Below are 27,953 nucleotides of genomic sequence, written 5' to 3' on the forward strand. Positions count from 1 at the left end.
TAAGTCTAACTGTTAAACTTTTTTTCAGATATTCTTGTTGAAAGTAGATAAAATGGCGACATTAATTCACACTTTAGCAGATCATAGTGATGATGTCAACTACTGTGCCTTCTCATCATCGTGCTTGCCTACTTGTTCCTTGGACAAAACAATTCGTGTTTATTCTTTAAACAACTTTACGGAGCTTCCATAGTCGCCTTTAAAAGGTCATACATATGCTGTCCGCTGCTGCTGCTTCTCTCCATCAGGACACGTTTTAGCTTCGTGTTCAACAGATGGCACTACCGTGGTTTGGGACACTCACGATGGTCGGATGCTGGCAGTGCTAGAGCAGCCCAGCGGCAGTCCTGTTAGAGTCTGCCGATTTTCTCCTGAGTCCACGTATCTAGTGTCAGGGGCAGCGGATGGGAGTGTAGTTCTTTGGAACATGCAGTCATTGAAACTGTACAGGTGAGTGCCAAATATTTTTCGACAGTCTTGTTTACAATGGCAAGAATATAATTTAAGTAGGATGCCGTACTGTGTACAAGACTTGCAGACTTACGCCACTGATTGATACCGCAAAGAAACAGGAATAGGATTTAGAAGACCAAAAGATTATCAATAGAAGAGGGAGAAATGCTGAGTCTTTTTTTAAAGTTAAACAATGCAAACTCAAGAAGCTTTAATTTTTACTAAGTTATCTTTCATCTGAATCCTGAATTTTTTTTTTAAGTTCATGGAAGTGTTTTCATTGATTTAACATGAAATCAGGATGTGCTGCATACTGCATGCATCTGGTTTCTAAACAGTGGGTCAATAAACTATGATACGTAAAATACAGTTAGCTAGTGGAGCCTGACTGTGCTGTGTGCCTTGTATTGCATTGTACATAGTTGTTTTTAATTAAGTATTTAATTACAAGGCTGGCTGGGGTCCAGGAAGGTCTTAGGAGCTTGATGCTAATTGAGCAAATAAAGGGTTTGGAAACTATTGACATATCCTGAAACTATACAGTTTAAGACATAATGGTGACAGAAAGGACTATTGGGGCTGAGCGAGTTAAGTATGACAGTCAGTATTTCACATGGGTTTCCAATAAACGTTTGAAACAAAGCAGACGAGCGTTTTTTAGTGATGTTGCACAGTTAAAGGCATGAACCTTAGGGTCATCTTCAAAGTCCTCCTCTACATCTCTCTATTTCAGTAAAGTCTTCAGGCCAGTTGTTGTAATCTGTACTTAGGCAAGACATTATTTAGGCTTTAGAGCAGCAATTACACAACATCTCTCTAAAGTTAGGAAAGAAGTTAGGTATTTGAGAGAATTGATGAGATGTTTCACTCGGGATGAGGGAGCAGCCATTTCTGAAAGCCGGACTTGTTTGTTTTGGTAAGCCCCTGTCAAGCATGTCACTGCTTTTGTGACCTTTGCCTTCCACAGCAGTGATTTAGATGGGAACTGCAGAATTTTTCAAAATTATTATAGTTATCTGAAATTGTGTAAATCTGGGAACCTGTCCATAAACAGAATTCTAGTAGCTTTTTGCCACCTTGTTTTTTGTAATGCATACAGAAGCACTGAAATGGTTGTTTTGTTTTCAGAGAATAAAGAGGTATTGACTTCGTATTGTTTCTTGGTTTTAGCTTTTAAGAAAAACTGGAAATTTCAGTCATTAGTATTCTGCACTCTAAGGGTTTATCTATTTTGAGGTATTACTCGTGAAGAGGTTCTTTTTTTTTTTCAGAATACTGGTTACTGACAGGGAAAAACCTAGACATATTAAAAAGTAATTTCTTACAAGTATATGCTATTAATTTATGCAGTGATGCGTGTTTTAGACCTACATACTTAATTTCTTCCTAGTTGAATGGTGGATGTATAATGACTATGTAGAAACTATATTGTTTTAAGCAGAAATTATTCTACTTCGGTGTTTCCATTGTAAAAAACAAGAACGAACTTGAACATTCCAACCCTGTCCGCTTCACTTCACTTTTAAAAGTTCCTTTCAAAGCGTTACCATGCCAACAGTAGTCAGCTTAACTTTAATTGTATATATTTTGAGGTGCGTGCACATATATATTTTCAGCTGATGAATTTTTTATTATTATTTTCATTTATAATTGCAGGTAGAAAAGCGCACCTATCCCATTTTCTTAAAGCTGAGATCAATATTACTTAGATATTATCAAGGTACTTAAAAAGTATGTGGGAGGATTTTAGTTAACCATCTAATGTCAGTCTGTGGTCCTCTGTTTCTTTTGCAACAGCTGATTGTGTTGATGCTAAAAAAGAGAACACCTTTTACCACAGTATTATGTCACTTGACTAAATATATGCATGGTGATTACAACAAAGGTATCTAGTTACTCCTTATCAGTTCAACTGTTGTAATTGACTGTCTGTTCAAATGCTGAAGTAGGATGGCTATTTAAATCATCTCTGTGATGGATGTGAACAACATGAAAGCAAGTTAATTTACGTCTATTTCTTAAAGTGTCCTCTATGTCCTTTTCATTAGTTACGATACTGATATCTGGCCTGAAAGTCTTAAATGCATACTCTGGACATGTACAGTACTATTTATTTTACTGTTATGTTTTCAGAGCAGGATCTGCAGGTTTTTGTGTGAAAGAAGGAAAGTTTTAAAAGCTGCACTGAGGAAAAAGGATTGTACATATAAAAACAGGAAGCACTGTAGTGTATTTGATAGTATTCTTAACGACAGAATTAGGGGAGTCAATGCTTTTTTGGAAGGTTCTGGGTCTGATTAGAGATACTCTCAGGCAAGTTTATTGACTTGTCTTCTGTGGCATTAATTTCGACACCTCTGGCAGTAAATAAAATTTCTATCAGCAAAGAAAAGGAGCAGGTGTTCTACAAAATATAACGAGAGAGTAAATAAGACCGACATTTCTTGCTGTATGACTGTTGCTTATGGCTGTGATTTTTTTCTTTCCTGCACTTGAAGATTCAGCTATGCATGCTGGGCCAGATCTAGTGTCCATTAGAAAGAGTGAGACACTTTCAATTTAGGTTTACTATCAGATCACCTAAAGGATGTTAGGTTGACCCCGCTTCCTTCCTGAGGATTGGCCACATGCTAGGAATTTTCTTCTAAGATCAGTTTTACAAAGTGCTTTGGCTGACTTAGTTAAAATATAGAAATATTTTTTTTCACATTGCTTTCTCTTGTGTACAAGTAGTCAAAAATTAACCCTATATCATAAATCACACAGTATACTACTCAGCTACAGCTTATCATATGGGTTAGTAGGTGTTCTGTTTTGTTGTTAAAAACAGAACAGAGAAATTGTGGAAGTCTTTTTTTTTCCCCCTGTTTGTGTACGTGTAAATCTGTGTTATGGTAGTTATGTATTTATCTTTTGACTTTTTTGACTTGTATTTATCTTTAAAATTTATCCTGCCATGGAATTTTAACAGTGCATTGTGCCTTTCAAATGGTAAGTCCATGCAGATTGTCTTTAGTTTGACAATTATTTTGTCACTCAGTTAAAATTATTGCCTTGGGGTGCCATCTCACACTTTTCCTCCTGCAGTCAAAGAGCAGGTCCTGGTTCCTGCAGCTGTGCTTATTGTGCATCTCTTTCCACAGTTGGTGTGAGTTTCTCTCCCTTCTGTTACCAAGTTCCAAAGTGCAAAGCTTAGAATAGTCTGGTTTATTGTATCAGATTGCATTTTAGAGATCGCTTCTTCAGAACGTTACTTATTCTAAATTCAAATCCTGTGTACTCTTGCTTTTCAGATCTGGGAATGTTAAAGATGGTTCTTTGGTGGCCTGTGCATTTTCTCCTAATGGAAATTTCTTTGTCACTGGATCATCGTGTGGTGATTTAACCATTTGGGATGATAAAATGAGATGCCTGCATAATGAAAAAGCACATGATCTTGGCGTTACCTCCTGTGATATTTCTTCACAGACAATTTCTTGTTAGTTACTTGACTCGTCAGGGGAGGAACGTGGAAAAAAAGAGTTATTTTATTTCTCTCTAGCTCTTGTTTTCATCTTCTTTTTGTCATCACTGCTCAAGATGCAAATGACATTGGGAAGAGCTGATGGTTTAGAATATTCTGAATATTCTTAAGTAAAAGTTGTGGTCAGGTTGATGACAAGAAATGTACTAGGTCAACAAACAAGGTGATTAGCACGCTTATGATAGCTTTCAGTAGCTAATTATCCTGCAAGGGTTTTGGAAGATATTTGGGCAGTGTTTGTAAGTGAAGCCTATCTCATGGGGCTAACAAGGGTGTTAGAAGATGCAGTGCTTGATTACCATTCCCACTTTACTCTTTCAAACTTTGGTTCCCCAAGGAGCAGGACTGGATTAAAACAATGCAGAGAACTGTAAACCTAATAAATTGAATGCTTGAGCTGTGGGGTGTGACTAGATAGACTGTTTTCCTGCACCTGACTTTCTCAGTTGGAGGAATTTGGGGGAGCAATGAGCCCAGAATTTCATATGTCCCACTAAGATGTGGTACTGTTCAAATGTCTTAGAGCTGTTTTAGCTGACCTCACTGCAGGGCAAAGGGGCCCAGGAAGGATGGACGTTCTTCAAGAAGGAAATCTTGAAGGCGCAGGAGCAGGCAGTGCCCGTGTGCCGTAAGAAGAGCCGGCGGGGAAGACGGCCGGCCTGGCTCAACAAGGAGCTTATGCTGAGGCTTGGGGAAAAAAAGAGAACTTACCACCTCTGGAAAAAGGGGCAGGCAAGTGAAGAAGAGTACAAGGACCTCGTTAGGTCATGCAGGGAGGGAATTAGGAAGGCGAAAGCCCAGCTAGAGCTCAACCTGGCCACGGTCGTGAGGGACAACAAAAAAAGCTTCTATAAATACATTAACAGCAAAAAGAGGGCCAAGGAGGATCTCCATCCTCTACTGGATGCGGCGGGGAACCTTGTCACGAAGGATGAGGAAAAGGCTGAGGTACTTAATGCCTTCTTTGCCTCAGTCTTTAACAGCCACACCGGGTATCCTCAGGGTATCCGTCCCCCTGAGCTGGATGACAGGGATGGAGGGCAAAATAGGCTCCCCATGATCCAGGAGGAAGCAGTTAACGACCTGCTATGCCACCTGGACACTCATAAGTCTATGGGGCCTGATGGCATCCACCCAAGGGTGCTGAGGGAACTGGCGGAAGAGCTTGCCAAGCCGCTCTCCATCATTTATCAACAGTCCTGGTCAACGGGGGAGGTCCCGGATGACTGGAGGCTTGCCAACGTGACGCCCATCTACAAGAAGGGTCGGAAGGAGGATCCGGGGAACTACAGGCCTGTCAGCCTGACCTCGGTGCCGGGGAAGGTTATGGAGAGGCTCATCTTGAGGGCGCTCACGGGACACGTGCAGGTTACCCAAGGGATCAGGCCCAGCCAGCACGGGTTCATGAAAGGCAGGTCCTGCTTGACCAACCTGATCTCCTTCTATGACCAGGTGACCCGCCTAGTGGATGAGGGGAAGGCTGTTGATGTTGTCTACCTGGACTTCAGCAAAGCCTTTGACACTGTTCCCCACAGTATTCTCCTAGAGAAGCTGGCGGCCTGTGGTTTAGACAGGTACACTCTTCGCTGGGTAAAAAACTGGCTGGATGGCCGAGCCCAGAGGGTTGTGGTGAATGGGGTGAAATCCAGCTGGCGGCCGGTCACAAGCGGAGTCCCCCAGGGCTCGGTTTTGGGACCGGTCTTGTTTAATATCTTCATTGATGATCTGGATGAGGGGATAGAGTGCTCCCTCAGCAAGTTTGCAGATGACACCAAGTTGGGAGGGAGTGTTGATCTGCTTGAGGGTAGGAAGGCTCTGCAGAGGGATCTGGACAGGCTGGATCGATGGGCTGAGGCCAACCGGATGAAGTTCAATAAGGCCAAGTGCCGGGTTCTACACTTCGGCCACAACAACCCCAGGCAACGCTACAGGCTTGGGGATGAGTGGCTGGAAAGTTCCCCCGCAGAAAAGGACCTGGGGGTGTTGATCGACACCCGGCTGAATATGAGCCAGCAGTGTGCCCAGGTGGCCAAGAAGGCCAACGGCATCCTGGCTTGCATCAGAAATGGTGTGGCCAGCAGGAGCAGGGAGGTGATCATGCCTCTGTACTCGGCTCTGGTGAGGCCGCACCTCGAATACTGTGTTCAGTTTTGGGCCCCTCACTACAAGAAGGACATTGAGGTGCTGGAGCGTGTCCAGAGAAGGGCGACGAAGCTGGTGAGGGGTCTGGAACACAAGTCTTATGAGGAGCGGCTGAGCGAGCTGGGGTTGTTTAGCCTGGAGAAGAGGAGGCTGAGGGGAGACCTTATCGCTCTCTACAACTACCTGAAAGGGGGTTGCAGAGAGGTGGGTGTTGGTCTCTTCTCCCAAGTGACTAGTGACAGGACTAGAGGAAATGGCCTCAAGTTGCGACAGGGGAGGTTCAGGCTAGACATTAGGAAAAAGTTCTTCACTGAGAGAGTGGTGAAACACTGGAATAGGCTGCCCAGGGAGGTGGTAGAGTCACCCTCCCTGGAGGTATTCAAGGAGCGTGTGGATGTGGCATTGTGGGATGTAGCTTGATGGACATGGTGCTGTGTGGTGTTGGGTGGGTTGTGGCTTGTTATTGTTGTTGTGTGGCGTGGGTTTTGTGGTTGTGTTGTGTTTCCCCCCCCCCCCCCCCCAGGTTGGACTCGATGATCTTACAGGTCTTTTCCAACCGTACTGATTCTGTGATTCTGTGATTCTGTGATAAGTTGCATTTCAATTTTGTCATTATGTGCTTCTTCGCAGTTGTGATGGGCAAGAACTTAGTTTCTTGTTTTGAGAATGAAATCTGATGTTCTTGTATATTTTTGGGTATTGAGATCAAAAACATAAGGCATGCATAGTGTAGGCCTTTCTCAGGGCTGCATTGCATGTTAGAATCGTAGAATCATAGAATATCTCAAGTTGGAAGGGACCCATAAGGATCATCAAGTCCAACTCCCTGCTTCTCGCAGGACCATATGTATACTATATGCGTATGGAAATTCCTCAATACTGAAATAGTGTGTGTTCAGTAGGGTTAGGCCAGGCAAATACGCAATAGTAAACAACAATAAACAAAAAAAGAAACGTTCGCTATTTGAACAACAGCATCTACTGCAAGACAGTCTTTGACATCCTTGACTATAAGGCTGTTGCCAGTCTCCCTCCTTACTACTCATACCACTCTCTTCCTCCACTTGCTAAAAATTCTCCCTTTTCATCCTAACTTCTTTTATGGTTAACGTTTTCTAGCAATAGGTATCTAGGAAAGCCCTTTGAGTTCAGCCCTTTCTCCTTCCCCAGCTGGGTACCTATTTCAAACACCATTTTTAAGCTTCTCCCAAGCATAAATTCATACACGTGAAAAAATAAAAATAGACTTTTTTCCTTATGGTAGGGTGTTCAGTTTTCATTCATTTCACATTTGTAAGGCTTTCTGTGTAACTAAAATAATTAGGACCTAGATTTCTCTATATGCAAAAACATGTATACTGAAAATTGCATATTTAAACTTCCAGCTATCTCAGGGAAAGCTTTGCAATTCTGTGTACAGGCTTTAAAAATTATTGTTGTGGTTTAAGCCTGGTGGGCAGCTCAGCCCCACGCAGCCGCTCACTCACTCCCCTACAGTAGGATGGGGAGAGAATCAAAGGGCAAAAGCGTGAAAACTCGTGGGTGAAGATAAAGGCAGTTTAATAGAGAAAGCAGAAGTTGCACGCACAGGCAAAGCAAAATAAGGAATTCATTCTCTGCTTCCTATCAGCAGGCAGGTGTTCAGCCACTTCCAGGAAAGCAGGACTTCATCACACGTAACGGTGGCTTGGAAAGGCAAATGTCCTCCCTTCTTCCTCCAGCTTTTATTGCTGAGCACGATGCCATATGGTCTGGGATAACCCTTTGGTCAGCGGGGGTCAGCTGTCCTGGCTCTGTCCCCTCCCAGCTTCTTGTGCACCCCTAGCCTGCTCGCTGGCGGGGCAGGGTGAGGAGCAGAAGAGACCTTGAGGCTGTGCAAGCGCTGCTCAGCAGTAACTAACACATCCCTGGGTTATCAACGCTGCTTCGGTCACAAATCCAAAATACAGCACCACAGGAGCTACTATCCCAGCCAAAACCAGTACAAATATGTCGCAACACAGACTTTTTGTATAATTGTGTGGAATACTGAAGAGTTGCATATCTAAGCTTACATAGCTTGTATAGTGAGAAGAAACGTTTGCACAAACAAGAAGAACTTCTATCTGAAATATCCTGGTAGAAGTTAATTGCAGTACAGGAAAGTGTCAGAGCTGAACAACCAAATATTGGAAATTCTGAAATATTTCTAAGAGTCCGAAAAGCTGAAATGTTAATTTGTATAAATTTTTGTCAGGTGAAAGTGTTGCGTAAGGAGCTATAAAACCACGTAGTCATCTGCTTTTGATGGAAGTTGGGAAGTTGGGCAGAAGCCTCATTGTCAGATTTAGGAAGTAATGCTGTAACTTGTCTTAACAACCTTGTAGGCATACTTTTTGCTTTCCTGATCTGCTATGGAGACAAAGTGGTCTCCGTGAAGATATGTAGGCTTTTGTTTTCAGAGTACACATGAGCTGCTCTTTCAAAGGTACCAAAAATTATAACTGAGCAGCCACTTGCATCTTTCAGTGCTAAACACAGCAATAAGTACTGCTGCCTGTGTACCACCTTGTCTAAGAAGGTGGTACAGAGCAGGAAGAAAGCAGGAGAAGAGGTGGGGAAAAAAGCAGGACAGAAGCAGGAGAAAGCTGAGGAAGTAGGATGTGAGCATATACTTCAGTACAGAGAATTAGTGACTGACAATACCAAATCAATCAAATGTGTGTCCATTGAAAGGTGTAGGGACATCACTGAACTAATTGGTCACAATAGAAAGGGGATTAATCTTTAAATGACACCTCTAGATCTTTCTTGGTGAAAATGCTACCCAAAAAACTCCATCGTGAACTAAGAGTTGCATCTGAGGGAAAGAAACACGTTGAAGCTGCAACAGATCAGAGTGTAATTTCGACCGCTCAATTTCCTGTTGAGGTTATTCTTTTGGTTTAAAAAAGTATGTTACCAACCCTTCAGCCTTGTGCCTTTCTGCCAAAATAGAGAGAAATAGGCAAGAAAGCAAGTATTTCCTGCACTGTGGATTTTTTTAGCTGATTTGTGATCATTCTTAATTTTATTTAGGCCATATGTTATTGAAAGTCAACATTTGTCCTTTTTGTGTGTTGCTGTTTAATCACCAAGGATTGAAACTTCTGGGATTATTTGCAGATTTAACACATTACAAAATCCATACAAGTAGGGCTTATCCAGTACCATTAAAGATGGGTTTAGATTGAGACTCTCTTTACCTGCTTAATCCAGAGCAAAATTTGAGTTTCTGCTTGGTTCTTTGTGTTTTACTCTATTTGTAACAGATTACTGTCCTACCTTCAAAGTCGATTCAGTCACAGTTGCATAGCTCGTCAGATCTAGAGCAGTTGTAATGCTATGCGGGCTTTGCCATCAGACTGGAAAGTTTCAGTGCTGCCCTCCTTGTGAATTTCACTTCAGTGAAATTACCTAGCGATACTAGTAAAAAATTGGCAGCCCTTGCTTAAATTTTCTAGTGAACCTCAGTGGAAGACAGTGTTGTCCTCCTCCAAGTTATCTCAAAGAGCTCTGCAGGTACAGTACTGTAATACTCCATTAACAAGTTGGTAACTTGTAAAGTAGTGTCAAAGTCTGTGCATCATGACAGAATTCTCATCCAGACCGAGTTTCCAAGTAACATGTTCTTAGTTACCAAGAAGTATGTGTTTTTACAACATGATAGCTAATGCGTGCTACTCATCTCTCTGTAAGACCCAAATCTTACACTGTAAAATCCTAGCAAAAATGGTGCATTTTGATGCTTTAACAGCTTTGAGGTAAGTCCTAAGATCTGCCATGGTCATAGTAGCTCTGATTGTTCCTGTGAACAAACAGGTCTGTGTATACTAGGAGTTTATTGTGATAACTTATGAAATTAAAATATTCTTTATGTGGTGGAAAAGTGGAGATAAAATCTCTGGGGTTATTTTGCAAGACACTTGACAGTAAATATTTTGACATTTCTGGTAACTACAGAGCTGGAAAGATGAGCCCTTAAAACGTCTGTTGCGATTTTCTAATTTCCAGCCTTAATCCTGGTGATTCTTATAGAAATTGTAAGACTTGGTACTGGCAGAGGTAATGCCAGCGAAGGATTACAGTGATTTGTGTCAGGCTGGTATGCCAGCTCAGTGGAGTAGAAGAGCAGAAATAATTTGGCACAGTTCTTACGGTTGGACTTGATGATCTTACAGGTCTTTTCCAACCTTAGTGATTCTGTGATTCTGTGCCTTAAGAATAAAAAAAAGAAATTGATGATGGGCCAAAACAACACATTTAGAATGGAACATGATAATTCAGAGATGTTCATATCCACTGAATAGAGAGGGGAAAGCTATAAAACTATTACTGTTGTATTTCATCTTTAATGCAGTATTTCTCGAGTGGTTGGCTGGACTGCAGTCATGAAACATCACTTCATTTATAAAGATGAAGAGTTGAACATTTAAAATTATGAAAATAGCCTGTCAGATACTCTTAAATTTTGTACATGTGTATGTGGTTAAGTTTGAGAAAAACTGAACTGTAGAAGAAATGGATATGACCATATAAATTAGGTTAAAAGACTATATTGTTGCCCTCAGTAGATAGAGGAATCAACCATTTACCATCAAGAAAATTTAACATATGAGCCCAGTTCTGGTCTTTATCTACTTATTCAGGAAACAATATAAGTGATACCTGTTTCTTTCTTCTAAATGGTTTTAGAACTTCTGCAGTTGTTTTTATTAACACTTTTTAAAAGTAGTACTGAGATTAAGGAAATTTACCAAATTCCAGTGTAAGAATGCGGATGTAGCTTACTGATCTGCTGTTATTTTCAGTGCTTCTGATTCCCATTAATATATTTGAATTTTATCAGATGGTGAACATGGATTCAGATACTTCCAGATGGCTTCTTGTGGTCAAGATAACCAGGTCAAACTCTGGCTTATTTTGTTTGCAGATTTCTTAGGTGTGTATAGTGATGTTTTTTTCCATATTCCAATGTCTTAAGTCTTCAGTGACAATTCACATCTAAGATCAACTTTATACCATTGTCATGGATTCACAGCCAAACTAACCACAAGTTGGAAGTTTTCTTTTAATTGTTTAGCAGGAGAGCAGCTAAGGTGTGCAACACTTTGTGACACTGGGCCCTGTAGATTTTATTTAGTGATTTATTTATCAATAATTGTAAAAGTAAAGATTTTTAAAAATTTTCCCCTAATTCCCTCAAACTTAATGTTAAGATAAACATTTGGCTTTAATTAACATTTTAATCTTTAGGTAGCCAGTAACATTTCTACTGTGGCCTTTGAGCAGGTTGATAGGTTGAAACCTCTTAATCTACCAGGCCAAGAAGATCTTGGCCCTTGAGCAAGAGCTGGAGAAGTGAAAACAGTGTTGGCTCCTGCTGAAACTGCAATGTAGAAGTGTGACTGCTATCTAGAGACTAGGCAGATGGCCAAAACCATCTTCAGTGGGTATTTTTTTGTAATGTCTTTAATATAGACGTTTGTAAGGATGAATATTGTGTGTACAGATACACATTTAATTATCTAAAACGCTGTTAGACATACTAAGACTGCAAAGTGAAGAAGTCAGAGATGTTAAAATTAAGTTGTCTCTGTGATCTTTTATCCCCTTTTTTGTAGACAGTATGTCACAGTCAGCTGTTCGGTGCAGCTTTACGCTTCTAAAAGCAGCTTGTCTTAGACCTTGTCAAATATGTCCATAAGTAATAACTTACTTTTTGTATTTTTAGGTGTTAAATTAAAATATAAATGCACATTGAATGGACATTCTGCCCCAGTTCTGGCTTGTGCATTTTCTTATGATGGGCAGATGTTAGTTTCAGGATAAGCAGTATCTTTTACTTGTTTAAATTTCATGCAGACGGCTGTCTAGGTTCACACTTCAGTCTTGTAAAACAATGTTCAAAAGAGTTGGAGATTTCAAAATATTTTTCCAATAATTAAGGAGTAGTTCTGTGACCTCCAGAACTATTCAAGTGTCTTTCCAATTGATCTGTGTCTTGTGGGTGATTGAGTTGGAAATCTAGGATGTTGCAAGCTCTGTTCTCATGAGTATTGTAATGAGAGTCATGATTTCCTGATTTTGGGGCATGTATGTGGCCTTTCATGTGGATACTCTAGCATCTATTAAAAATACAAATCTTGATTGCAATCTTACCATCTTTTTGGGACACTATTTAGGATTTCTTTCTCACTCACGCACTTTCAGGAACTTTTAAGAAAGTTAAATATCTTGAGATTTTTGTCTTTGATAGATTTGCTTGAAATTAAAGATTTCTTCACTGATCCACACCCAGATCCACACTTTCCATAAAAAGTGCACGATTGAGATAACTGTAGACCTGTGTTTTTGATGTCAGCCCTGTACAGAATAATGGTTAAGACCCAAATTAGTCATGAACCATCAGTTAGAGACTAATATTATTATTAGTCTTTGTTAGAGGGTGATAAGGGAGTTTCCAGTGTCATTGCGAGGTCTCTCTGTTTGAAAGACCCAGGAGAGTGGAGGTGATCCTCAGGGATCAAGCTAATGAAAGAGGAAATTATAAATAAGGTAAATACAATAATTTATGTTTTTTATGAATATTAATGGCTGTATGCTTTTATTCTGCACTTCTCACAAAAAGTGCTTAATCACTTCTGAACTGGCTAGGTGGCAACTTGAAATAACAAATCAAATGATTCAACTCTAAATTTTAATTGTCTTTTCTATGAAGATTTTCTAAACTGAAACAGAAAAACTGATGTCTTGCAAAGGAAAAAGAGAATACTACAATAGCCAGCAAATAAAACTATACAAACCCCAGGAGGCAACAGCTTGCTTTGAAATTTTGCTTTGTATTCTTGTTAAGGGAGTCTTTTCCAGTATTTGAAGATCATTATGAATGTTTGTGATCTAGAGTTACTTTATTTTCCATTAGACATACGGATTATTAGTTTTGCTTATATTGTCATAAGTGAAATGTCTATCCCATAAAGTCTTTCAGGAAACACTGCTGTCATGGTAAATAAGTAAGCAATTTGTATTCCATGAAATATTTTATATACTGATTGCTTTGCACCACTGTATTTTTATGTATTACATTGCACTACTTTCTCTAGCTTGCTTTGCAAATGAAAAGGTTTCAAAAATAAATAGAAGTCCTCAGAGCAGATCATAGATAAACAGATTCTGTGCATGTGCTTTACAGGTACTGCTTGCAAAGACGTAAAGTAGATATGGTACAGACAGCATGGAGCAGTGGGAGTGGGGGCCAGTTCGCGTAAGCGCTATGCAAATCCTCTACATCAGAAATTCTCATGAAAGTCTAGAGTTTTCATGTTTAACTACTGTTTTTTTACGTCATGCTGGAGGTACAGCTAATCAGTGCTGTTGTTTTAAGGTGGGCATAGGTGGAGGGGATTTAGATATCCAAGCATTTCATAACATGGTGTTAAGAAATCTGTTTGCTCTTATTTTGTTTGTGGAAAAGGTTTTTTTTTCTTCCTCTTAGTTAAAAATAGTTTCCTTTTTCCTCTCTGCATCATTTTAATGTCCGTATGTTTTTTTTAAAAGGTCTGTGGACAAATCTGTCATAATATATGAAACTGTAAGTATAGTATAGTGCATTGTGCATTCATTGAATTGTTGTCTTCAGATATCAGCACTGCTTCTGCAATGTCTTACCAACGTAAAGAAATATTAAAGAATAGGAACTATAGAAACCCAAAAAATTTACTGTGCATTGGGGGGGGGAGGGGAGGAGGGAAGGAGTTTGAAGAAAAATGTCTCTTGAGAATTGATCAGTCTTTCTCACTTTTTATTTGAAGTTCTTTGAGGGGTTTGTTGTTTGATTTCTCTACCGTAGAGTGTTATTCAATGAATTCCATACTTACATGTTATCTTCATACTGAAGTAGAAGGATTTTTTGTTATCCTAAATTTATCTTAGCTTCCAAAGCAAGGACTGTAGCTTTTGACATAAAATCAGGAATGGTGATCATAGAAAGTCTTCAGTTAATTAAATATAAAGTGCATATAAAATAGAAGCATAAAATAGAAACATAATAAAGAATTCAAGAAAATGTTAATGTTAAATACAATGTCTTTTCTTTAAAATGTATTGTTTAGGCATTTTCTGTAATACTGCTATTACATCCTTCGTGGTTCACCTGTAAGTGGTATTTACCTTTAGTACTTTATAGTATTCAGAATAATAATTTTGCTGAAAATGAAGGATGAACAAATTTTAAGCTTCTCTAGCTTGCTTTGCATATACTATTGTACTGATAAAATTTTTCAATTAGGCTTAAAATTTTTCACCAAAATCACTAATTTGATACCTTCCCAATTTTTGGCCCAATTATTTTAGTAGTTTAAAGCTTAGACAGGTATGTAAGAAGTCCCCTAGATTTTTGGAACTCCAGAAAATTGAAAGATGCAGAAAACCACAGCATAAGTATTTCTTAATACTGTTTGTCAGCTTTTGTGGCCCTAGGTTTTTATCAAATGGGACAATAACTTTTATAGCTCTTGACGAGAAGTGGGGACAATAAACCTTTGTGGGAGGGAGAGAGGTTTCAACCTAAAATAGGGCACTTTCCTCATGATGGAGAGCTCAAAACACTGGAGTGCTGACCGATCAATTAGTGATTCAGAATAACTTTGCTTTTCATTTTTCCAATCTGTCTGTACCTGACAAAGAAATAGTATCTTTCGTAAGAAGGAAAATCTTTTCAAATCATGAGTTAAAACTGTGTGGAAAGTCAGGAATTTGGTTTTTAGTAGCATCTAGTGGCCAAATAGGAGAACTACAGGTGTGATTAATTACTGGCCCAGTTGAAGGATTGTAGCATGAAGTCTCTTTGCATTTCAGTTACCTCTTCACTTTTGGTCATTTCTAATCCTAGATTGGTAGAAGAAATGTTTTTATCCACGTGAGCAACCAGCCAATATGGATGTAATTAGTTCAGCTGGTATTTCTGGCATTGCTATGCTGAAAGTTCCGTGCTGGCTGATTGCTGAAGGATAGCAGTGTTCCAGTGAATTGAATAGGGGCCTTCAAGCAGGAAATTCAAGTTGCATTTCTGACTCTGCTGCTGATCAGCTTTGGCAAGGTTGTATAAATTCTCTGAAGGTAACTTCGGTCGTCTTCCAAGAAGCAATATTATTCCTTATTTTGAAATAAAGTGTACAAATGAATGAACATTCTTTTTAATATTTAAGATCACAAATATTCTTTTACAGAGTACTGGCAATACCCTTCATACTTTGTGTCAGCATACCAGGTAAGAATTCAGTATGATTTTTCTGTTTTACTTAATAAATAAAAGAAATTAAATCCTTTTCTTGTGAATTTTCACACATTTATTTTTATCTGTAGATATGTTACAACTTGTGCTTTTGCACCATGTAGTCCCTTACTTGCCACAGGTTCAATGGATAAAACTGTGAACATATGGCAGTTTGACCTCAAGCAACCCTGTGCAGGTTAGTGTGTGAAGTATTTGTAATCTGTTCTTTAAACCTAAGGCGCAATATTGTTGAACATCTTCTTACATGCAGTTAGTTTATAACCTCTCAATATGTGCACGTTATTTATCTTTTCTCTGAATTGGTCTTATTAATGTCCTACAGAGGTATTCTCTTTTGTTTTTTAAAGAAAAGATATACTAGAAGTATTCGAATTTTATTATTAAAATAGTATTTATTATTATTATATAATGCTATATCTTCTTTCCTGATATTCACCTTTTCTTACTCTCTGGACAGGGTTTAAGAGCTTAACATTATTCCCAGAGCACTGAAAGACTTTTTGGACAAGTATCATTGGTGTTAAATTAAACATAAAATACACTAATTGCAAGCATAATTGTCAACAAGAAATACAACTCACCAGTTATAGGTGCAAAAACCAGGATAATTAATGTTACAAAATATATCAGCACCTGAAGTATGTGGAACAAAGGTACATAGATCTTTGTTCAAAGGACAAGAGTAAGTCTGGACTTTGGTCTACTTTTCTGAGGAGGTGTGAGACTTGGTTTCAGTGTCTGCTGACACTTTTCTGTCTTTTAGTTCAATTCAACTTGACAGAAGTGTAGGTGTCTGAGAGATTAAATTCCTGTAAACTTTGAAAATCAGTAGGTAAAAGACAAACCCTAATTATTTTTCCCCTCCAAAGTAATGTCTAATAAGCATTACTTTTATTAGGGGTTGGGGAATGTATAGTACTGAGAACACTTGAAAACCAGCATTCATTACTGCCATTGTTCTTAGAACTGGGGTTTTTTTCATCGCTGGGGGTTTGGGGGGGGGGGGGGGGGGCGCGGGGCGGGGGGTGGGGATAGGGGGAGTGTTTGTTGTTTGCTTGGGTTTTTTAACTGTCTTTTATCTTTCCTTTCCAAACGAAATGCTGTAGAAAATGAATCTAAGGTGGCTGTTGAGGACTGGTCAGAGGACGATGTTTCAGCCTGGCTTTGTGCACAAGACTTAGCAGACTTTGTTGAGCTTTTCAAAATGATTAACATTGATGGCAAGGAACTACTGAATCTTACTAAAGAAAGTCTGACTAATGAATTAAAAATTGGTAAGAGTATATAAATCCAAATAGTTTTTAATCTTTAGAGTACGTGTGAAATGTTGGAATGAAAGCGAGTTAGGAGTTCCATACATGGATTTTTTTTTTCCCCTGAAATGCCTTTTTATTTCATTACCAGGGCTGATAAAACCCCCTAATGTCACATTATCTACAATACTTTTGTGTGTGTGTATGCTTATACCTAGAGACATATAATGCACTTCCACCAACAGTGCCATGTTAAGTGGTCTTACCTGCTTTTGTTTCTGTTTTCCTTTTTAGATCTTGTATCATTAAGCTGTGGAAAAGGAATTTCAGCTTTTGTGTATACTTAATGATTCTGACTTTGGTAAATAGGGTACTCTATAGCTTTTCCTGTCAGTCTGCAAAAGTGCCATGTTTATAATACTATGTGGTCAACTACCTTGAATTTAGCAGTGAAATTCTTCAGTGTACTGTTACCATAATAGAAATACACAAGGTCTGTTTTATATTTTACTTATTTTGGAGATGAAGCATTTGATGTTGACATTTAGTAAGGATCAAGCAAAGCTTGCCTGGCTCAGACACTTTATAATTCATCAGGTGTCCTGGTTAATACATTGTCCTGTCACTTTATTGCAAAACTGCAATTACATTTTAGAAGGAATCACAAGGAAGTGCCATATTAGTAACGATTCCACAGCGGTAATCCTGAAATAAGAAATTTAAGGATGGTGAACTACACTAGAACTTTCTGAATATAAGCTCTCTATTCATTTTGATGGCTAGATTTAGGTGTAAATTAGGTGCTGGTATGTTTGCCAAAGTGAGATCAAGTATAGCAAAAGCCTGAATGAGTTAAGAAACCTTTTGAAAAGTACAGTTTTATTTTTAGAAGTTTGTATTCTTAATTGTAGGAAGACTGCTCCCTTTTTTGTTTTGGGAGTGTGTGTGGTATTGGTCTGTATCAAATCATAGTATCTCTGTGTATTAGCTAACTTTGTTGAATTCTAGAAATAACAGAGACACTGGAAATCTGTCAGGAATTGTTATCGACAAAAGGCGCTTGGCTTCATCAGTTTCTGCATACATTTTCTTTGACATTGGAGTAGCCTAAAACTCTGTTGCAGCAATCACCAGCTGAGGCTAATCAAATAATGCTGACTAGAAAGTTCTGTGAGAATTGAATGCAGTGTGACCAATGATGAGAACTGACCTGCTGAATATAGTGTTCTCTGTGCGGAAAAAAACCAACAAAAGCATGTGTTGTCTGATAGATTTGTAATGACGCTATCAAGAACAATTTCAAACTCAAATAAGAAAGCAAAATCTGAGTTGTAAGAGCCCATTGTAAGGCAGGCTATAAGATGCAAATGGTGGATGTGGCTTTAGACAGAGCACATGTAGAATACAGGCTGATTATGGGAAGCTGTTGCTTTCTGGCTCTTTCATTTGCTATAAAAGGATGCAGTGAGGATTGATGGTGCATATGGGCTGAAGTAGCTTCAGTATGTTCTTTCCATTATCAGGTAAAATGCTCATTCCTCAGTCTGTGTTCTCAAGACTTTGGTCTTTTGCCATGCTTTTTCTTGAGTAGGCACTTTAACATCCCTCATAAGATTAGAGGATAAGGAGGCAGATTTTCACAGTTATCAGGCAGCTATAAGAAGTTTTAAAAAAGCACTTACTGTCTTAATAAACATAAGCTACTCCACAAATACGAAGCAGCATATATGCAATGTGAAGCAGTGAGTTCCACTTTAATGGTTATATGAAAGACGTTTTTAAAAGAAAATAATGAAATATACTACTGAGAGTTGCCAAATAAAATCTTCCAAATCAGTCAGTTCTGAAGTGGTAAATGCTTGTGATTCTGCTTCTACATATCATTCTACAACTACAATTGGCACAGAATAGAAATTATGGTCTGATATGTTTGACTTGAAGAATTGCTCTCTATCTGCCATGGCTCAAGCACTTACAAAATAGGAAATTACTACCTGCCTAAAACTTACATGCTTTTCAGTGTTATTCAAGATCCAGTTTATCTAAATTTTAGCAGTCTGTCACTATACAGATACTTGAATGAGCATGTCCTTTCTCTCCTTGATAACCTGTTTTTTTGCTCTAAAAATGCAACCTTTACCAGTTCCATAATATCTCACCAAAGAACTCTTGAGTTTTTTTGCAGTCTTTGCAAAGGGAGGTCTTTTTAGACCATTTTACTTGATGATTGATAGGATAGGAGCTTTTTCTTCTATTATTTTTTATTAGCTGCTTATTTCTTGTCCTGTTAGTCTTTGCTTCAGCTCTGATTTGCATTTAATAAAAAAGGTATCCTCACGCCTTTGAAGGCATTTAATCTAAGAGAAAGCAATCAGCAAGTGGTTCACGTAACATTTCATTAGCTTCTTTGATTGTTTTTGACAGCTTTTTGAAAGAATGCTTCATTACCATGCAAATAGAACTAGCCTCTTTCCAACCTAATTGTCATATAATATAAATAACACAGTATTAAACTCTGTAAGAAGTTGAGCAAAAGTAAAGTGACCATTATATACATTCTGGCTGAAAAGCTTCTGTACATTCAACAAAGTTCAGGATTTCTTGTTCTTAACAGACACAACAACACTTTCATTGCAATTCTGTGATGCAGCTGAGTCAGAAAAAAAAAGGAATACGCATCCTCTTCCAATTCAGAACAAAAGGTGGGGGTGCATTGTTCCATGCCTGCATATGATTTTCCTATCAGGCTAACTGCATGTGTGCTAATGTAAGCTGAATCTTGACTTCAGTTTGTTTGCAGAGGGTGGGCAGGAGGTGAGACTAGGTCTAATTTTGGAAAACCACACCTTCCGTTTAGGGCTTAGTGCCATACAAAGCATTTTGTACTGTAATATCACAAATTGTAAAGAAGTTGGAGGCATGCCAAATACTTTCCCTTCCCCTGCAGCACATTGAGAAGGCTTCTTTTCATGTGACTTTATCCTGATTTAGGTTAGGTATGTAAAGAGAACAGATTGTCTTAAAGACAGTTCGGCCCTTTCCTTACTTACTCCAGGGTGTCCTTAGAACATAACAAGGATGAATATGCATAAACTGAATTTTGAAGTGTCTGATCAGGCTGACTTTGTCTTCTTTTCATCAGCAATGTGCTGTCAAAGATGTGGGATTTTTTGTCTTCCTCTTTTGGTTTCAAGGTTTCACTCTAGGTACATACAAAAAGTATGAGTAAGTTCTTTCCTGTTTCACATCTTTACCAAGAAAATCTGGGTCTGAGAATGAGCTTGAAAACAACGTTTTGGGGCAGAATTTGAATCACTTGTGATTCACCATGCCTTACATGTATACTGAAGTAGGAGTAAACTTTGGGGGAAATTGCTCAGTATAGATTAAACAGAAAATTGCACATGCTTTGCCTGTATCAACAAACTCTTATTTTAAGTGTTCTTTTGTAACTAGTTTTCAGAAGATGATGTGTCATGGATACTTCTTTAATCCCTGACTGGAGATTTAATCAGGAGGTAGTTGATTGAGGTGCAAACTGGATGCAATAGTCTTTAATCTGTTTGCATGAGAGGAATTTACGTAAAATTGCCCATGTGATGAAGATTGTAGAAGATGCCCTCAAAATTCAGTTATAAGTACAGAATAATTTGGTTCCTTTTTTACCTTTCTTTCCTTTGGTTATATTCTTAATTTTTCTTGATCCCAAACTGATCTTGTAGATTTTTACAAAATTGCCATGCAAATTCTTCCTAAGAATAAGCATGAACTTTTATTGTATTTCAGTACTGTATTTCAATTCTTAAATTGTCTTTATCTTTGCAAATGTCATTACGTAATCCTTATTAAGGAAATGTAGGTTAATTTTTTTCTTTTGCATATATTTTTCTTACTCTGTGACATCTTTTGTCTTTGCTCATTAAAATGACTTGCCTATCAGCGTGACTTAGTTTCACCTCTTTGCACACGCTGTTTGAGGCAGCTGATTAATTGTATGGTAAAGCTGGAAGCACTGGTGTGTTAAGGCCAATCTGCTTGGTTGGCAGTTTGCAGACAGAGTAGAGCAGTTGGTTGGAAGACTGTTACATCAACTCTTTATTTTAGTACTGAAGAAGGAAAATTAACCAGAGTAGGAACCAGTATTTACCAGTACTAGATTGGAAGAAAAAATTGTGACACATTATGCCCACAGATTTTTTGACATAAAACAAGTTTTAAAAGGAGAAATGTTTTATGCTGCTGCAAGACAAAGATTACTGATCTCTGGGATGCATTTCCAATCTTGACAGGTTAAAATTGTAGCGTGACAGTTTATAGAACTATAAAGTTCCTTTTCTCATTGACAGATTTCTTTTTTCCTCTTCTGTTCACAATTAAGTTGGAAAGAATGGCTGCTGTCTCACACACAGATAGGGCTCCTTTTTCAGATTCTCAGCTATTGTATATTCTCAGTAAATACATAATAGTAAGCACTCAAATCAGTTTTGGAATACTTAAATAAACTTGTGGTCCTTCGTGGGGGAATACATGTTAATTGGTATTTGTGGTGCCTTACATGATCATGAAAAAGAGTTTATACCACAATATGTTCGTTTTAGAGAGAAGCACTTGCAAGTCCCACAAATCTCAGATCAGAGTATTTTCCTTTAAAAAAACCACAACAAAACTAATGCAGTTTTCATAGACTCAGACAAAATACCGGCACTCAGGGTCCACAGGTGATTTTTATGGAAAAGGGATTGGTTATATTTCATTGAACTGAAATTATTTACTTGAATCTTTACTAAACCCAAAGAGTCTTACTGCTCATAATAACAGGCTCCTCTTCCCCTAGCCATCCCCACCATTGGATTTTTATTTTTTTTTAACGGATTTTGTTTTCTGCCAAGAACCAGCTCTACTACCTTCACTTGCAATAGTACATTACTGTATCTAATTTGAGAACATTTGGAATAATATATTCATATGCCATCAAATTTAAAAATACCAGTTGGGAACATTAAGTGTATGTTAGGCTGGAGCTGTACATCAGCATAAATGGCAATGATGACTACACTACTGGGCATTTTAATCATGGTTTTTGAAAACAATTTCTTCTGAAATGTCGTTCTCCTCCCCAACAGATAGGATGGTGTTCAGTTTGGTCAGAAGTTGCATGCATTTTTCAGTATGAGTTTCCTCTTGGATACAGCTGTTTGGGTTTTTTTTGCCCTCTAAATCAAATATGCATTATTTTTGTTTACATGGAGCGAGTGCATGGCCCTTCCACTGCTTTCTGCTTGGGCTGTCTTGTTTGGTAGTTAAACTAGGAATGTAAGTCATTTAATACAGCACTTTAAATAGCATAATCGAAGCACTGATGTCTTATCCTACTTTGCAGATAGTCATGCCACTATGGTATTTGGTTTTGTTTCTAGTGAATGAGAAGTATAAATTGATTCTGCACTGTGTGTGGGGAAAAACATAACTTGTGTGTCCCCAACCCCTCCCCAGCTTTAGTGGTCGGAATCAAGCATTAAACTAGATTGTGAACAATCTTTTTGGCAGAGGTATTCATAAAATATATCTCACAAAATACAATCAAACTTGATGAGAATTTATAAAAGATTCAGGTTCTCATACATTAATCTCAATATAATTTGTAAGTGTAAAGCCCCACCATGAAACCAAATTTAAGTTAGCAGCTTTCGTGCTGTTTCATAATATCTAATTCTGTGCCAAACATTTAAAAAAAAATACACAGAGTTGAGCAACTCATCAGGATACTCTTACTTCGCTCTCTAGAGCTGATAGAAGAGAACTTAATGAACATTTTCTGTGATCAGTTTAGCAGTAGCAGTGTTGCACAGTGGTGATGTCCAGTGGGAACAATCTCATGTACTGTAATAAAGGAGCTCTGTTACTGAGACTCCCCGCCACGTGGGGTCTGGTGAGAGCTGAGTAGAGGGGGAGAATCACCTCCCTCGGCCTGCTGGGCACGCTTCTTTTGATGCAGACCAGAAGACAATTGGATTTGTGGAGTGCAAGAGCACGCTGCCGGCTCGTACCTCATTTTTCGTCCACCAATATTCCCAAGTCCTTCTTTGCGGGGCTGCTCTCAATCCATTCATCCCCCATTCTGTACTGATACTGGGGATTGTCCTGACCCAGGTGCAGGACCTTGCACCTGGCCTTTTCCAACTTCGTGAGTTGGTCCACTCCTCAAGCCTGTCAAGGTCCCTTGGGATGGCATCCCTTCCCTCAAACAAATCAACTGCACCACTCAACTTGGTGTCATCTGCAAACTTGCTGAGGGTGCACTCAATGCCACCACCTATGTCACTGATGAAGATATCAAATAGTATTGGTCGAAGCACAGACCCTTGAGGGACACCACTTCTTACTGGTTTCCATTTGGACATTGAGCCACTGACTGCAACTCTCTGGACACAGCCAGCCAGCCAACTCCTTATCCTTCTAACAGCCCACCCATCAAACCCATCTCTAATTTAGAGACCAGGATGTTGTGTGGTACTGTGTTAAAGGCCTTAAAGAAGTCCAGGTAGGTGACATCAGTAGTTCTTTCCCTTATCCACCAACACAGTCAGAGAAGGCCACCAGGTTAGTCAGGCATAATTTGCTCTTTGTGAAGCCATGTTGGCTGTCTCTGATCACCTCCCTGTCATCCGTACGCCTTGACATAGCTTACAGGAGGATCTGTTCCACGTTCTTACTAGGCACAGAGGTGAGGCTGACGGGTCGATAGTTCCCAGGGTCCTCCTTTTAACAATTTTTAAAAATGGGTCAATCAAACTGGAACTCAAACTAAGGAATGGAGCCCCTACAACTGGCATGTGGTTTTATTCTTGGTGCTGCATGCTCCCATTTTGTAAATTGATACTCATTGTTACCACTTACAGTGAAGGTGAATGCATATATTAATGGTGGCCTAAATTCAAGAAGTAGGAATGTGGTTTTGGATGTCCAGTAACAGAGTCACAAGAACTCATAAGGCCTGGATGCAAAGTCTCAGAACCTCTCTGTGAGTCTGCTTGTATGTGTGTTGTGCAGACATGGCTGAAAGGTAGAAGATTAAATATATGCTAGAAAGCTTATACTTGAGCGAATGGTTCTACTTTATGTGTTTTTCTTGTCCAATTACACGCTGCAAAGGGTGTAAGGAACAGGGGCCAGAACCTCCTAATGGAGTCTCCTGATCCTGCTACAGTGTCAGTGAAATTTGCTGTTCTGCTTGGTGTAATACTCTACTAGAAGAGTGGTTGATGCATACACTTGGGAAGTGAAAAAGGTGGACTTGATGCTTCACAGTCTAAGGCACACGGAAATCCAGGCTGCCTGATGCCTAGGGCAGTGCTAAACCACTAAGCTGTTGCACAGAGGGTTGAAAGTGGAGTAAATGCCACATCCTTCTTACCCCGTTTTGTGTAATGCTACACCAACAGCAGAGTCCTTGTGTTAAGTGTGCACAGCCTTATTGGAATTAGACTTTTGTTAGCCAGCCGGTGTGATGTGCTGTAGTTGAGCTGTTTGCAGTGGTGGCCAGGAGTGTCTGCAGATTTTTCTGTATTAGTTGGGGGTGGCGAGATGGACCTGTGTCTCCTCTAACACAACTGCTAATTAATGCAAGACCGAACCTCTTTGCCTTACATGTCTGTGTTGTCCACTTCATGTACAAATAACTTTTCAGAGTCTCTAGGCCTGCGCAGTAAAGTCCTTCAGAAAACTGAAGAACTGAGGATGAAAATGATCTCTGTTTCTGTTACTATCCCTGATGAGTTCTTATGTCCTATAACAAGGGAGCTTATGCAGGATCCTGTCATTGCAGCAGGTACGTCTTCTCTTTAAATGACGTTGGCTAAAATGAATGACTTAAGGGTAAATATAGGTGTGGGAACACAAAAATGGGCATATCTTATCAGTTGTAGGAAGATAAACATTTACCACAGTTCTATTTTGTTGCAATGGCTATTTAGAATAGTTTAATTTGCCAAAATACATCTCTGATACAGAGAAAAATACTGTATCAAGCAATTTGCTTAGTGTCAGCTCTGCTGATGAGGCTGTGTAGTTCTGGGGGTTTTTTTAATGTTCCTTCCTTTATGTGCCTTTGCAACTACAATTACACTCCTAATTACAGAGTTGTCTTGGTAAGTAAGTGCAAAATGGAATTGTGCGCATGGGGGGAGAAAAACAAAAACCAGGCTCGTTACTACTCTTAGTACACCATGTGTAAGGCACTTAAAAGTTTGTACAGAACAAGATTAATTTAAATTCAACAAGACCTTGGAACTGAGATACACGAGGAGCAGAAGATATGTTATGTAGCTAAAACGTTTTATGAAGTAGTGTTTTTTATATTTCTAGTCTTGGGAGGAGGGGCATATGATCATCAAAAGACCAGTATATTTTTTATATGCTTTGTAAACAGTGACTAACTTCATACAGTTTTGAGGTATCAGGCCAGACTTTTGAGAATGAAAATGTTCAAAATATGAAAACATTTGCTACCTGCTGGAGGAGTAAGCACTGCACTTCACTTAACAGGGCTTGAGCTTCTAAACAATAGCAGTAGGACAGCCTTACATATCCTTTTTTTTATATAATTTTGAAATAAGGATACATAGTTTTAGAGCAGGTTAGTTTTGTTGAAAAGCTGAAAATCACTGCCAGTCACTATTCACATGTATATTACAAAATCAAGTAGGCATTTTTAAGAGAAACTGTTGACCTTTTAAAATAAAATGTTCACAGGGTGTGTGATCAATTATAGTATTTACTATCTAATAAATATTGCCTGTGTGCCATTCAGTGTTCATGTATTACACTGCTGTTCTGAAACATGGGATTCCTCTGCTTTTCAGAACACAGGGTGGGCAGAGCTGGGAGTTCTTCACACGGCTTTTATTTTTATGGAAGTTGATGAATAATAACAGAAAAGCTGGCGATTGCAGCAGGAGAAATGTTAGTTTGTGGCAAGACAGGTGTAGGGAAGTATAGTTTTGTGTTTGGAAACTTCTATATTCACTAGCTAGTTATTTCACTGCCCAGCACTATAGAACTGAAGTTCCTGTAGTATGAACACAGCTGACCTTTAAGGTGTGGGCAATTTTGCAGATTGAAATTGGAGGAATTTAGGTGTTTCTGAGATAGATAGATTAGAAAGTAACTAGCTGAAGTGAGCTCGATACTTTGTTTACTTCAGTAAGCTAAGTAAAACTTCTATGCCTCTGTGCTATGTAGAATTTAAGGAAAAATAAAAAGAGCGTAGAATGCCAAGCTGCATATTTCTTTTACTCAAGTGACTATCCTAAACAAGATTTTTTTCCCCATGTTAAGTGGCTCATATTCATTAAAGGGGAAGGAGATAGAGTGTAGCCATGTGTTAGAGGAGGGTGGAGGACACAAGTTTGTATTTCATCAGACAGAGGTAGGTGTTCCTGGGGGATTGTGCTAATATGTGGCTGGGGGCGACGGGAGGAGGGTGCGGGTTATTCTTCTATTTCTGTTCGTTAAGTAACAGCTTGTTTTGGTACCAACTGGAAGAGCTGAAGTCCTGAAACTAGACAGGTGTCGAGGGCAAAGTAAGTGCGTGCCCAACTCAGGGCTCGGTTGGCCAGCTGAGTGCCGACAGTGTTCATTGCTGAGCACTGCACCACAGTAGCTGTACCTGCGTTAGCCATGGGATGTTAATGAGCTCTTACTTCACCTTATGGATCATTCAAACTGAAAAGAAAGTCTTATTTAACATGTGCATAAGGTATTTTGCTGCTTTGCAGTCAGAGACAGAAACATGAACGTAGCCTGGATGTAGCCCTAAAGGGTTCCTGAAGTGAAAATTAAAAAGTTACTCAAGGACTTTAGAGCCAGCTAAATGGAAATGTTTGTTTAAATTGTGATTAAAATGCAATAGTTTTTTATTAACCAAAGGCATGAAGTAACTTTAACACCAATATGCCATTTATGCATTTTTTGGTAACGAGTTCTTTTTTACAGCCTTGTACTGAACTTTATCTGTACTGTATATAATGCTTTAGCCACGAAGACTTTATGTGCTTTGGTCCTGTTTACCACTTGTGTGCCTCAGTCACAAGTTCATGCACGAATATGGCTTAATCCCACGACCTCCTCAGCAACAATCCCTTGGGTAGGAAAGGGCTGGTTTTGCGACTGGCTCCTGCTGGCATGCCTATGCTGCCAGCAGATGTGAGGCAAAATGCCAAGGTCACCGACACCACTACAGCAGCAAACAGCGGGGGCCAAGTAGCCCCTTTTCTAAAGAAAGCTAAATTTTGTGTGTCCTGTGTTGTCCCAGCCCTGGCTTACTGCCACACCTGGCTCTTTGGGGGAAGGCTTCAGACACAGCTGCAAGAATTTTTTCAAACAATGTGCTGCCTTATAGTCATCAGTGAACTGATGCAGCTCTAACTGACTGATAAATTTGCAGTGCTTTTGAAATAGCTTGTACTAATTAGTTTTATAATTTTAAAATCTTCATCTTACTACTGCTGTATATAAAGTTTTATTGTAATACATTTAGCTCTGTATATGAGTTTATGGCAAAGCTTTCACAGACCATGTAATTTTTCTGTATCTCACTCTCCCTGCTTGGAAATACCAATTCCCTTACAACCCTTTTAAACTTAAATAGCTCAAATCTTTACAGTGTAACAGTGCCAAAGCATCTGTATGTAATAAGAGCTTTTGATGATGGTTTCTTTGTAGATGGCTATTCCTATGAAAAGGAAGCAATAGAAAACTGGATCAGCAAGAAAAGACCATCTAGTCCCATGACAAATCTTCCTCTCCACTCTCCTATGCTTACACCAAATCTGACACTAAAAATGGCCACTGGTCGCTGGCTAGAGACTCAGCAGAAATAATAGTTAAACCACTTTGAAGTTGTTTATTATTGCAGTGAAATTGTACGTCACTAAAGAAAACAACTGTATCAAACAATTGGGAAGAAAAAAGTGTGTTTCTGTTCTAATCTGTGGCTATCATTTAAACATTTGTAAAGACAGAAAATCTTCACTAGTGGAAGCTCCCAGAAAATTACTGAAAAACTTCTGTTATTGGTAATTTTCCTTTGCAGTATTTCTGTTTAAGAAATGAAGTATTTAGATTCAGTTTTTCAAATAAATTTTACTTAAAATGTTCACAACGTTGATGAGTTCCGAATCTTGACTTTGCTATTTCTTATCTTCTGAAAGACTAACTTGGCAAAGTATATAATCCATATTTCTTTTTCTAATTTAAAAAACAAAAA

The 27,953-nt window shown here is 38.9% G+C and overlaps 1 protein-coding gene across 1 annotated transcript; it reads left to right on the plus strand.

The window, feature by feature from the left end:
• WDSUB1 (WD repeat, sterile alpha motif and U-box domain containing 1) lies at positions 1 to 27,910 on the plus strand. Its single transcript, XM_059820615.1, is given in 10 exon segments — positions 1 to 450; positions 3,747 to 3,931; positions 10,986 to 11,078; positions 11,871 to 11,963; positions 13,696 to 13,730; positions 15,367 to 15,407; positions 15,503 to 15,609; positions 16,541 to 16,708; positions 24,375 to 24,515; positions 27,410 to 27,910. Coding segments are annotated over 10 exon segments (1,419 nt in total). The 5' UTR covers positions 1 to 52; the 3' UTR covers positions 27,568 to 27,910.
• The last annotated feature ends 43 nt before the right edge of the window (positions 27,911 to 27,953 follow it).

The sequence above is a fragment of the Gavia stellata genome, chromosome 8 (assembly GCF_030936135.1).
Source record: "Gavia stellata isolate bGavSte3 chromosome 8, bGavSte3.hap2, whole genome shotgun sequence".
NCBI classification, from domain to species: Eukaryota; Metazoa; Chordata; class Aves; order Gaviiformes; family Gaviidae; genus Gavia; species Gavia stellata.